The 12,621-nt window shown below is 46.2% G+C and overlaps 2 protein-coding genes across 13 annotated transcripts in view; both read left to right on the top strand.

The window, feature by feature from the left end:
• Positions 1-10,778, top strand: part of PPFIBP1 (PPFIA binding protein 1) — a 102,188-nt gene extending 91,410 nt beyond the window's left edge. For all 12 annotated transcript variants that reach the window (XM_030959628.1, XM_030959627.1, XM_030959626.1 and 9 more), the window contains 11 exons: positions 35-176; positions 457-585; positions 1,157-1,307; positions 2,510-2,621; positions 2,764-2,852; positions 4,610-4,732; positions 5,518-5,643; positions 6,441-6,629; positions 7,154-7,333; positions 7,963-8,028; positions 8,489-10,778. In XM_030959628.1, coding sequence (XP_030815488.1) covers positions 35-176; positions 457-585; positions 1,157-1,307; positions 2,510-2,621; positions 2,764-2,852; positions 4,610-4,732; positions 5,518-5,643; positions 6,441-6,629; positions 7,154-7,333; positions 7,963-8,028; positions 8,489-8,575 — 1,394 coding nt within the window. In that variant the 3' untranslated portion in view covers positions 8,576-10,778. The remainder of the gene's footprint in view (positions 1-34; positions 177-456; positions 586-1,156; positions 1,308-2,509; positions 2,622-2,763; positions 2,853-4,609; positions 4,733-5,517; positions 5,644-6,440; positions 6,630-7,153; positions 7,334-7,962; positions 8,029-8,488) is intronic.
• A 482-nt stretch (positions 10,779-11,260) lies between these two features.
• REP15 (RAB15 effector protein) lies at positions 11,261-12,395 on the top strand. The gene is given in 2 exon segments (XM_030960685.1): positions 11,261-12,241; positions 12,243-12,395. Coding segments are annotated over 2 exon segments (741 nt in total). The 5' UTR covers positions 11,261-11,554; the 3' UTR covers positions 12,297-12,395.
• Positions 12,396-12,621: the final 226 nt, after the last annotated feature.

The following is a 12,621-nucleotide window of genomic DNA, read 5'->3' as shown; positions in this document are numbered from 1 at the left end:
AGAGGGTCTTGACAAAACTTTTGTTTTCTAACAGCTGAAACAGAGAAGGGATCTGCAGACCACTTGGATCTGGCTGGCTTGCCCCCTCGCCCAAAAGAAGCAGATAGTTTGCAGATGACACCACCTTCTCCAGATTCCAGGAAAAAGGCCAGGGGAATCAAGAAGTTATTTGGAAGGTAAGTAAAAGATGAGAGATAACCATTCTCCAGAGCTGGGGGTTGGGCAGGGGCTTGCTGGGAACACACCTTCCTTTCTCCCCTGCCAGCACATGGCTCCATGGTTTAATAGCCCAAGAGCAGGAGCCCGTGTGGTGTTTGGGAGGGATAACAGTGGCCTGGGGGCAGGTAGAAGAGGGGCTGCCAGCTCTGGGGAGATCTTGCCTGTGTTGGTTGCAGTGGCAGCACTGACATGCCTTTTCCCTAGCCAGATGTGAATGTGCTTGCTTTCTTTCTTTAGGCTTAAAAGGAGTCAGTCCACCACCTTCAACCCAGATGACATGTCCGAGACAGAGTTCAAGAGAGGAGGGACGAGAGCAACCGCGGGGCCCCGGCTGGGCTGGTCTCGGGACCTGGGCCAGTCCCACAGGTGACACCAGTGCAGCCAACATCGGTGCCTGGATCCTGGCGAGCACGGGGCCAGAGCAGGGGGCCAGTGCCAAAATGAAACATCCCCTCTCCTGACTGGCCAAAACCAGGCAGATCCAGGCTGCCTCCTCCTCTGAGAGAGGGTCCCTGCAGGGCTGAGGTGGGCTGGGTGCTGGGGTCCCGCTGCTGAGCTCTCCCTTCGCAGGATGGGGCCGTGAGGCAGCGCATCAGCCCTCATGAACAGTGACAGATACTCCTTCTGTGCCTTTCCTGCTGCACTTCCAGGGATGAAAGGAGAAAGTGAAACATCCCAGTCTCACTCCAGAGCTATAGCCATGCTAGGCAGCAGAGGTGGCTCTTTTCAGTAGCATTATAGGAGGCTGTGTTTATTGTGGCAGTGGCAACAGATCAGCAGCACCCAGCACTTCATCATGCTGATAGTTCCCCCTCAGAGCTTGTTCCAGCTCCCACAAAATGTCAATTAGGCATAGCTTTTGGCTTTCTCATTATTTATGAGAATGGGAGATTGGAAGCACAGGATTTATCAGTGTTTTTGGGTAACTTTTCCACAGTGAGCTGGACATGCCGTTCGCGAAGTGGACCAAGGAGCAGGTTTGCAACTGGCTCCAAGACCAAGGGCTTGGCTCCTACATCAGTAATGGCAGGCACTGGATATTGTCTGGGCAAACACTTCTGCAGGCTTCTCAGCAGGATCTGGAAAAGGTGAGGAATACCAGAAACACTCCTTTCAAATAAAGGTACCAAAAAAAAAAAAAACCATTTCTGTGCATGTAAATCAGGTCTGTAAAGTGTACCTGGTAAAAAAATGTAAACTAGATGAGTTTTCAAAATACTGTCACCTGCAGTGATGCCAAATCCATTTCTTTTTTAGCTGAAGTTCTGTAGAAATTTAATGCTCTGTAATGAACCTAATAATTACACATACGTGATTTAACTTCATTAAGCAGGGACACATCAATTGACTGTAGCACCCTCTAAAAATATGCCTGTGAGACTGCCTTATTATCATATGGGTTTGTAGCCTTGCTTCATTAACACCCATATGTGCTACAGTTATTTTATGCCTATGTGAGAAGGGTGTTAAAAGGTGTTTTGTTCTGATTGTGTTTTCTGTCCATTTTATACAAAGAGGAATGAAGATTTGTTACACACAGGTTGTTCAGTCTCTGTCTTTAGTTGTTGCAGAATTGCTTGTCTATTTTTAAAAATGAGAAGCACAGGAGAAATTGATTCAATTTACATTTTTAATCCATAGTATTTGATACAATTTGAATTTTCAGCTTTTAAAAAATCACTCTCTTCACCAAATAGTAAGCCTGTTTTCTCAATTGGGTAGTTACACTAGAACTGGAATAAGAGAAGTGTATTATGAACATAATGGCTTGTAATAGTGTTGTCAGAGGTAGCATTAACCAGCAGGCACTCCTGAAAGTTAAATTAGATTAAAGAGATCCTGGAATGGCTGCACTTGCAACTAAACTGGGGAATAATGTTACACATTTGAAAGCATTAATGAATTTCAGTAATTCCTGGAACATTCCTATGCTCTTAACTAAATAATTATTTTAACTTTACCTGCCTAAGTGGGAGAGGATGAATTAATCCCAGCAAGTATTTTTTGAAAGCTGACATTTTTATTATATTGTGGGATTTTTTTAACCTGGTATGAGAGTATTGTGGCCAACATTTTAATGCAGTTTAGAATCCACCACTCCTTGAAATTAATCTGCTACACTGTAAGTGGGCCTTTCCCTAGTGCTGAATGTCTGCTAAAACCACTGAAATTCAGCAAAAGGAAAATGCACCTGCCAGGTGACCAGCAATGCTGTGAAAATGTGTCACTCAGCAGAGGGAGGAATAAAACAGTATTGTCTCTAGATTTACTGCTTTGCTTCCTTTCACAGGAGCTTGGGATAAAGCACCCTTTGCATCGTAAGAAGCTCCAGCTTGCTCTGCAGGCACTGGGGTCTGAAGAGGAGAACAACCATGGAAAACTGGATTACCACTGGGTTACCAGTAAGATTCTACTGCATGCTGAAGCAGTGGCTTTGGATGGGGCTCCTTAACCGTGGCTGATTTGGGGTGCTGAGGATGGGAGCAGTGAGTGCTGCTGGGTAACATGGCTGCCACTCTGACAGGAGTGTCTGTCCTGCCCTAGGGTGGCTGGATGACATTGGCCTGCCCCAGTATAAGACCCAGTTTGATGAGGGGAAGGTGGATGGCCGCATGCTCCATTACATGACTGTGGTGAGTAAATGGTTTCTGCCTTTCCTGACATCCTTTCCATGTTCTTGGCTTCTCAGTGTTCAAAGGACCCCTTTAAACTCTAGTGAGTGTCCTGTGTTCATGCCAATAGCTGTAACCTACAGAAATCAGATACTACTGCTCACCTGCAAGCATTTCCCAAGTTCTTTCCATCTCTAGAGCTACTAGATTCAGGTAGAAGAGCAAACACAGTAAGCAAGAATTTGGGCTCATGCGTGAGAAATGGGCAATACTGAGCTTAACAGCTGTGTGTGACACCAGTGTGCTGAGGCAGGGCTTTTGTACACAAAGGTGTGCAAGTGCTGTGCTTGCCATTCATGCTTTTGCTGTTCATATTGTTTTTAATTAATAGAAGCAGGTGGAATCCTTTTCTTCAGTGAGCAAGCATTCTATCAGCTTGCTTACTTATGTGGATGCTTAGGTGAAGAAAACCCAAGCAATTTCCTTTGAAGAAAATTGCAGTTCTGAGAGCCAGCTTGTTTGAAAGCAGGCTACACTTAACAGCTTTTGCATTTCAAAGTGCTTAGCACAGGCATCACCTCCCCACTTCACTGCCAGTCAGGTTTCCTTTGTGTAAGGGCTCAGGTAAGATGAGATAAGACTTTCCTTCTCTGGGGACACAAATGCAAATTGAACATCCCTAATATTAATTCTTTCTGCACAACAAAGAAGAAATCAATCACAGCCCTGCTCTCTCATGAACCATGAGTTACCTTTTCATGCCATACTGACACGTGTTTTGCATAGGTTTTATGTCATGGTTTGCAATTTTATTTATTATAGGATCATTTCTTCTCCTTCTTAACCCTGGGAGGTGTGATGCCAGCAGCCTCCATTAAATTTGATGTTGTGTTGGGAGACTTTATTACCATTTTCACTGCCCTTTAACTGTAGATCACTGGGGATATTTTAAAGCAAGTTTAACCATCAAATTATGACAACAGATTCGCTGTAAATAACCAATAAAATATGCAAAGTATTAAACGAATACTTGTTATGATATTTTGAAGTTACTCCAACTCAAAATAAATAATAAGAAACATTTATTATTTTATAATAAATGAAATAGCAAACCATGACATAGTAACCTACTGTCAGATTCATCACAAACTTAGCTGAATGCAGTGGGATGTTTGGGTAAGCAAAGAATCTTGTCTTAAATATCTGACAAAATAGATTCCAGTGCTCATAACATATAAGTAAAACTGAAAGATTAAGCCAGGCTAACCCTGGAACAAGGATGCATAAATTTCCTGCCAAATTGCACTTGGACTTTGAGACACTTTCTTCTTCCCTCTTTTTTATTCTAACCATAGAGAATGTCCCAATTTTCAGGATAATTTATTTTTTCAGTTAAACTTCTAGCTGGACAATTGAGGTAACTTCTGGCAGGATTAAATGCCAGGTGAGTCTAGTGTAGTGTGTTGGTGTTGTCCTGGCTCTTATCCTGTCGCTGAGGATGTGTCATCTCACTCTTTTTCCCTCCTTGTTACCCCATGTTTCTGTACTAAGCTCTGTGTGAAAAACATCCCCCAAGAGCTAGTACAGTGCAACACAGAAAGTTTTTATATTGGGACAATGGTTTGTAATGAACCACCTGTCTGACATATTAAAATATTCCCCCAGATGTGTCAGATGTGCCATTTTAAGCCAGGGGCTAAAGCAGTCCTCTCCAGGAGGATGCTGCTCCCATGAATAAGCATGTCTGTGTTTATTAACTCTCTCTTACTCTTTGACAGGATGATCTGCTCTCCTTGAAGGTCATCAGTGTCCTTCACCACCTCAGCATCAAAAGAGCCATTCAAGTTTTGAGAATAAACAACTTTGAGCCCAACTGCCTGCGCAGGAGGCCATCTGATGAGGTACTGCTTTACCAGGAAGCCGTGAAGAGGAATCCTCTAGGGCTTTATCCCTGGTGTTTGATTATTCCTGCTCTGCTCTCTCCTCCTGTCACCTCATTCTGCTTCATTTTTAGTTTCCTGTTTCTCATGTTGTTCTCAAGCTCTGACATCACTTAGTTTCCTCTACCTGCCATGACCCCAAACTCATGTCCCCCTTTCCAAGTCTCCCACTTCTCCTCCAAGCTAACAGCTGGCTGTTTTGGCCCAGTCTCTCGTGTGCTGTCTGGAAAACAAATCATCTTGAATTCAGTGCACTCTTGCAACAAGTCTTGTGCAACTGTCTGGAAAACTGATGGCTGTGTCAAAATTTTCTGTGTAAAAGGAGCTTGGCCCCATTACCACACAGGAGACTGCCATCATTGTGTTTTGGAAACAGCAAATGTTGGACAGGGCAATGGATGACAGAACAACCCAGACTCTTTGGATTTAGATCCACAATGTGTATCTGCAAGAACAACAGCACAGCAGCTCATGGAACCAGTTGAATTTTTAGCTCTACTGGTAGAAATGGCAAATAACCCTAGAGCACAGCGCAATAATCAAATGACCTGACACAGCCCTGCCCAGACCCATCCCCACGCTGCTCTTGCTGCAAGGTAGCAACCCAGAAAGAGATTCTTCTCTCAAGTGCAAAGTAGGATTGTATTCCTTAAGGGCAGGAGAAGTATGTTTCAGTAAAGATTGGAGCTGAGATTCAGCTGATTTGGGATGTCTCCTGACCTGTCTGTCCCTCCTGTTGTTGGCAGAATAATGTGACACCTTCTGAGGTCACCCAGTGGACCAACCACCGCGTGATGGAGTGGCTGCGCTCCGTGGATCTGGCAGAGTACGCGCCCAACCTGCGGGGCAGCGGAGTGCACGGGGGGCTGATGGTGAGCTTCTGGGGTGGCTTCTTCCATTTTAGGAAAAAATAGATGTCTGGCAACCACTAGGTCAATGTTCTGACATTGTCTTTGCTGCACACACCTTTTCTGCTTATTCTGCTTAATAAGAAGTTTCTTACCTTATGGTTTAAAGGATATGGATGTCTTGAGGGGAAGCAGTGTGGTTTAATACTCTGTATTCCCCTCACAATTCTGTTTTGGTATGGCATTCTCCACCTCCTCTCCTACAGTGCTGCCATGCACTTTGAACAGCCATTTTCTGCCTTCCTAACCTGAATATGGTTTTCTTCTGTTATCTTTACAAAATTTGGGATTACACTGTCAAACCAGGATTGTTTTTAATAGCATCACATACTCCAGACAAGAGACTTATATCTGCAGAGGTTTGTTGTGGTGATTAGGGGTTATAGCCCTGGTCCAGACGTTTTGTTCTATTTTCCATGATTCCTCTGGCTACCTTTTCCAGAATTGGAAGATGATACTGGGTAAACATTTTGTGGCAGCTTCACACAGTACTTCAGTTAAGGGTGGATTTATCTGTTCATTTCTTCTTACCTGCCAATTTGTTTGTATTTATAACTCCAGAAGGAAAGCCTGGAGGTAATATTTTAGGAATCCTTTAATTAGCTAACTCTCTTCCCTCCTTTTTTGTTATATATTTCCTCTAAAATACAAACAAAAATCCCAAAGCAGCCTGAGGGAGTGACCAAGATAGGCCTGGATGTCCTTGAGATCTCATCAGACAGTACTGGCTTCAGCTGGGTTCTCTGTGATTGGATTCCCAGGTTTTGGAGCCCCGTTTCAATGTAGAAACCATGGCCCAGCTGCTGAACATCCCCCCCAACAAGACGCTGCTGAGGCGCCACTTGGCCACTCATTTCAACCTCCTGGTGGGGCAGGAGGCCCAGCAGCAGAAGCGTGAGGCCATGGAGTCCCCAGACTACGTCCTCCTGACAGCAACTGCCAAAGTCAAGGTAGGCCTCTTGTTCTGGGAGGGGTGGGAGGTTCCAGGGAAGCATTTGGATCTCTGGTTTTATCCATGCTAGAAAGGTGCATCAGTAAGGTCTGAGAAAAGGGGTTGGTTCCTAAGGAAAGAAGCATGAGAGCAGGACCTGGCAGATCTGGAGCTGACACTTGCGTCTGCCATGAACAGGCCACTTCTCAGCCTCTCTGACGTGCAGAGACAAGAGGTAGCACTCGTGTTGTCCTTCTGTCTGTACTGGGAGATGTTTGGGAGGGAGACTGTCCCTTACTGTTTACAGACTCATGGTTTGATGTGGAATTTTCACCTCATTTGGGATCTGTTAAATGGTGGTGTCTTAACAGTGGTAGAATGAGAGGACCCATTGTCCTTTCAGATGCCACTGTCATGAAATGCAGATCTGTGCAAGAGAGCGCTGGGAGTTTGACCCTTTGTCATGGAAACACAAGAAGGCATGAGTAGGCCTGTTCTTTGCTGATTCTCTAACTCCTTGGCAAATTTCTCTTCACTTTTAAGCCAAAGAAACATACCTTCAGCAATTTTGGGAACCTGAGGAAGAAGAAACAGGATGATGTGGAGGAGTATGTGTGTCCTATGGAGCTGGGGCGGGCATCTGGGAGCGCATCGAAGAAGGGCTTTAAGCCTGGCCTGGATATGCGAGTGTATGATGATGATGATTTGGACAGGCTGGAGCAGGTAAGCCAGTTCTAACAATTCTGAGTCTTTGAGCTGTCAGGTTTGATGGGAAAACCTTCCATTTCCCAGGGAAGTCCTGCTTTTGCTTTGGCCCACGAAGGCCCTGACTTCTTGCTGTCGCACAGCATTAGTGACAAAAGGCTCTGCTCCCAAGGAGGCCGAGCTGTGAATGCAGCACCTTTAGGGTCTGCTCTGGAGTAACTCTCCTCTCCTGGCAGGCCATGCTTCTCCCTTGGTCTGAACATCTCAGGTGTAATCAGTAAATTGTGTGCTGCACTTCAATGTCACTCTGTCCTAGCAAGACAAGGGGGAATGGCTTCACACTGACAGAGAGTGGGTTAAGATCTCAGGAGGGTTTAGGATATTAGAAAAATGTTCTTCCCTGTGAGGGTGGTGAGGCCCTGGCACAGGTTGCCCAGAGAAGCTGTGGCTGCCCCATCCCTGGCAGTGTCCAAGGCCAAGTTGGACAGAGCTTGGAGCAGCCTGGGATAGTGGAAGCTGTCCCTTCCACGGCAGGGGATTGGACTGAGATGATTTTTAAGGTCTCTTCCAACCCAATGCATTCTGTGATTCCACTCTATGAGACAAATAAGTTGTTATTAATTCATTGTTCATTCTGCTTTTTATAGATGGAAGATTCAGAAGGGACGGTGAGGCAAATAGGAGCATTTTCTGAAGGCATCAACAACCTGACAGTGAGTCTTTGAATGGGGTCTGCACAGTAAGGTCTCTGTTTCTGTGGCATGGGTGTGAGCCCCTTGGCAGTCACTCATGTGTCAGTGAGGTCCCCTGGGTCTCCTGCAGGGGCAGAGGGCACAAAAACCCAAGTGGTTCAGGAAGGTACCTGCCCATCCTGGTGGGGAGCTTTGGTGGCCTGTGCTGGCTCCCCACACACTGGGGAGGGCAGGGAACACAGCCCCCATTGCCCATGGTCAGTGGGTTTCCAGCTGGGAGTCAGGCTGCATTTTCTGGGTGGAAGCCCCGAGCCACTGGAGCCAGCAGGCAGCAGTGAGCTGGTTTTGCAGCAGGGTGGGTGCAAACCTTCCTCAGCCGAACAAAGCCGTGGCTGGCAGACAGTGTTTGCTGCCCCAGCACAGGACAGGTGACTGACTCCAGTTGTGAGAAAGCTTGACTCTTCCCTCCTTTCCTTTGCAGCACATGCTGAAGGAAGATGAAATGTTCAAAGACTTTGCCACTCGCTCTCCTAGCACCAGTATAACAGATGAGGACTCCAACGTGTGACAGTCCCCACCAGGCACTGACAAAGGCTCGTTCTCCTGCGTGCAAGGACATCCCTGTTCCACGTGACAAATCGTGTACTTTACATTGCTCTTGCTTCTGTTTGTTAGAAGTAACACTGAGGGGTGGAGAATTTTAAAGAGAAAAGGAGAAAAAACAAGATGCCTACTTAAGTTGCCATAAAAACCACCCAGACACTGGTGAATGGTAATGGTTTTAACTCTATTTAATGTACAAACTGGTGATATGTTTCAGAGTGTTGCGTTGAAATTGACGTGGTATGCTAGTGCTCCTTTTGCTTATTCCTGGCCTCAGAGAATCCTCTCTACTGTTTGAAAAGAACAGAAGGTGTTAGGTGAAAGTGTTGTGTCTGTAGGTAGCATGCATCAGCTCACTCTGAGCTCCCAGCTGAAAAATAGAAGTTACTGCTCTTCTCTAAGTGCTTTTCTTTGGCACAAACACCAGTTCAGCCCTACCCAATCTAGGATTTTAGTCATCCGTGCCCTGTGTAAGCTCCCCAGTAGCTCTTGACTGTTGCTCCTATTTTTATACTGTTTTATAAAAAAAAAAGAAAAGAAAAGAAAAATAAGTATATGAAGTACATATAAAAGCAAAAATTTAAATTTTGTGAGATAGAGTGATGGAAAGTTGAAGGTGTGTGAGGGAAGGGGAGAAGGTTGTAAAAAATTATACCAGTTTGCAGACCAGCTGGTTACTGGGAAAGGCAGGCTGACCTTTGGAACTGTTTGCTTTTGTGGCTTTTTACTGAGTGCACAGTTTAATGATCTTCCATTTGAGATGAAACTATTCTAAAGCATGTTTCTTCTAGCAGTGACTCATCCAGAAACGGCACATTTTAAAATGTCTTCTTTATTGTCCCCAGCAGCAGTAGTTAGTGCATTCAGCAAGGTTATTAACACTTCCATGACTGAAAAAATTCCTTTAAAGTTGAGAGTACTCCCTGCATATGGAAGGGATATTTCTGTGCTGTGACTAACGTGAAGATGGTGTAGTTGCAAAAAAATAAAGTTATATAGAGAAATATATAGGAAATCTATTATTTCATATTATTAAGCCTAAGGTGGGACTTTTCCTCTAAAATTCAGATATCAAATGTATTGCTCAACATTTTACCTTCTTAAAGCACAGCTCCTCTGCTCTTGAGGATCATCAGGTTTTAAAATTCCTAACTAGCCAGTGGGAATCTTGTGTCAGACTTCCAGTGTTGCGAGGTGTCCTAGCCAAAAGCAAGCAAACAAACAAAGTAACTTTTTATTCCAGTGGTCATTTGTATGGTGTTGAACGTTGCATGTATTTTAGCACAATGGCATGAAGCTGCTTTGCTCTGTAAAAGGCAAACAAAAGTCCAGCTGGAATTGTTCCTTGTGGTGGTGTTGCTTTGCCAAGCGTTTGTCACTCATTTTGTCACTCTCCTTGCTGGAAGTGAGATCATTCCTGGTGTTGTGCAGGGGATTTGGGGTTTGTGCTGACTTTGGGGGTGCTTCTGTTAAAAAAGCTAGGAAAGGAAGAAGGCTTCTCCCTAGGATTTTCAGGGAGCTCCCCTCAGATCAGAGGCATATTCCAGCATTAGAATGATGTGAGCTGATAACCTGGACCTTTGAAGGATGTGCAGTGTGGGTGATTATAGATATACCAAGATGCAAAATTTAACGTGGGCAGGTTTAGGGTGCAGATGCTTGGGATGTGGATTCAGGCTTCCCTTTCTGTGAATACTCTGCAATATTGTTGTTATTTTCATGGAAGTTGGACATAAAACCCTGTGGAAGCATTGGGAAATGTGGTGCAGGCTTCCAAACAAAAGTGTTCCTCTGGATGGCTCTCACTAGTCACTGGCTACTGGACAGGACTGGGTATTCACAGGGGGGAAAGGGAGCTAGTAATACAATACTGTGTGCTGAAATAGCCACAAACACTCTCCAGTGTCTCTGGAGTGTTATCAGCGAGCAGCATTCTGCTCCAGACAACCCTTTCCTGGCAGCCAGGCCATCCCCTTGAGCTGCCATCTGAGCCCTGCTTCTCTTACAGGGCGGTGACACGAGAGAGGCGATGGAGTCAGGAGGTTCTAGCTGTGTGTGTGCGCACACTGTCCATACTGTGGGGTGTTTAACTGGTGCCTCTTGGAGAGGGCAACGTAACTGCTGTGTATTGCCATGTGAAATCCAATAAAGTCTGTGGAAAATGCCAAGTGTTTCTGGAAGCTGGTTCCCTTTTTCACATCCTCTTTTTTTTTTCCTTTTAATTTTCCATGGAAGCTTGTTCTGTTGTGTTCAAAAAACAAAGGAGGGAAAAGGGGCAAAATCACACATTTTTTGTTGACTCATTAATTAGCCTGCAGCAGGGCTCAACTAACAGCTAAGAAATCAACTATATCAAGACTTTTTAGTTATTTCTGGGATCCAGATTTGAACCATCTTGGGTTGTTTGGTGTGCTGAGAAGTGACATGATCATTGCTCAGTGTGTGCTCTCCAGAGGGAGCCCTCCCAGGGTGCTGTGTCCCTTCTTGCTGTGAAAGAGACTCTCTGGTCCTAAGTGTTAATCTCCCTTCTCTGGGAGATTAAAAGAAAAAGGTGGTTTCATCTCCAGGCAACACCCTGTGCCAAAAAAATTGGTTTCTGTGCAATAGTCCTAGAAAGGAGATCCAAGGGGATAAGATCAGACTGGAATGAGATAACATCAGCCGAAGAGATGGTGCCGGAATTAACAATAAGGAAAACAAGCACAGATGAATTCAGTAAGTGTGAAAGCTACAGGGCCTGCTGGGCTGGTCCCTGCTCAGTCAGCTGTGGAGAAACACACCCAGGAGAAAACCCAGCTGCCCTGCGGGCACACAGAGCTCAGTTCTGCCATCACCTTCGCCGGGAAGGCTGCAGGCGTCCATGTGCAGCTGAATAGGTCTGGCTGAGCCCAGCACCTGCACAGCCTTTGCTGGAAAATAAAGGTTTGTCCCTGAGGCAGTCTGCATGTGGAAACGACCTCTTCCAGCAGAGAAAATGGGCCAGAAGGTCTCCCAGGAGGACAACCAGGAGAACGAGGCTGAAACGCTGGTCATCTGTGAAGTCTTCAGCCAGGGTGTGCTCCATGCATCTCAAAGGCTGAAGGACTACCTGGGTTTTGTGGATCCTCAAAGCAAATTCCAGCCAGCCACGAACACGCTGAGCAAGATCTTCCTGGTCAGCTTCATCGGCTTCTGAGTGGGAAAGGGCATGGAGGAGCAGATCGTGACCAGCAAAATGACCAAGCAGCAATCCTTCCTGTTCGGAGTGGACTGGATCTGGACTCTGTGTGGGTCTGACAAACAGATCAAGCTGCAGATCGCCCTGCAGGCTCTGTAGCTGGCCGAGCTCTTCCACGGTGAGGGCGCTGCCGAGGATTGCTGCCGGGAGGCCGCGCTGGCCGACGAGTGCTTCCAGAACACGAGCAGGTTTGAGAAGCTGGCCCAGTTCTGCCGCCTGGTGGGACGGGACTGCCTGGGCTTGTTTGTCGTGTTCGGTGTGCCAGGGAAGCCCAAGGACATCCGAGGAATCCTGCTGGACAGCGTTGCCAAGGAGAAGCAAAAATGCCGCCTGTCGGGCAGGAGTGCGCTGCGGCAATTTGTCACCAGCACTGACAGCTCCCTGCCCACAGAAGACATGCTGGAAAATTGCCTGGGCACCAAAAAACAGGCTGAAGGATGTGGGCAATGTGTACATAAACTTTGTGTGAGCAGCTGGGCAGGAGCAGCGGCTCCGTGCAGCACCGGGGGCCGCATGGGGCTCAGCTCTGCCCCTCTCTCTCTCCTCCCCACACTTCATTCCCTCCATCTTCCCCTGGACCCATCGTGTTCCCTTAGCTCCTGCAGAAGCCAGGCTGAGTCAGCCTCTCCAGATTTTAAAACAAAAGGATGGATCTGCCAGAAAAAAGTGTTTATAGAAGGCACAACGTTTTTCCAGAACATTTTGTTCGCCAGACATTAAGTCTTGGCTGGAGCTGCTGAGAGCTTTATCAGCCAGAGCTCTGGGGAGGTCCTGGTGGATTTCACTCAGAGCCT

The sequence above is a fragment of the Camarhynchus parvulus genome, chromosome 1A (genome assembly GCF_901933205.1).
Source record: "Camarhynchus parvulus chromosome 1A, STF_HiC, whole genome shotgun sequence".
Taxonomy (NCBI): Eukaryota; Metazoa; Chordata; class Aves; order Passeriformes; family Thraupidae; genus Camarhynchus; species Camarhynchus parvulus.
The sequence above is the reverse complement of the archived record's forward strand: the minus strand, read 5'-3'. Positions and strand labels throughout refer to the sequence as shown.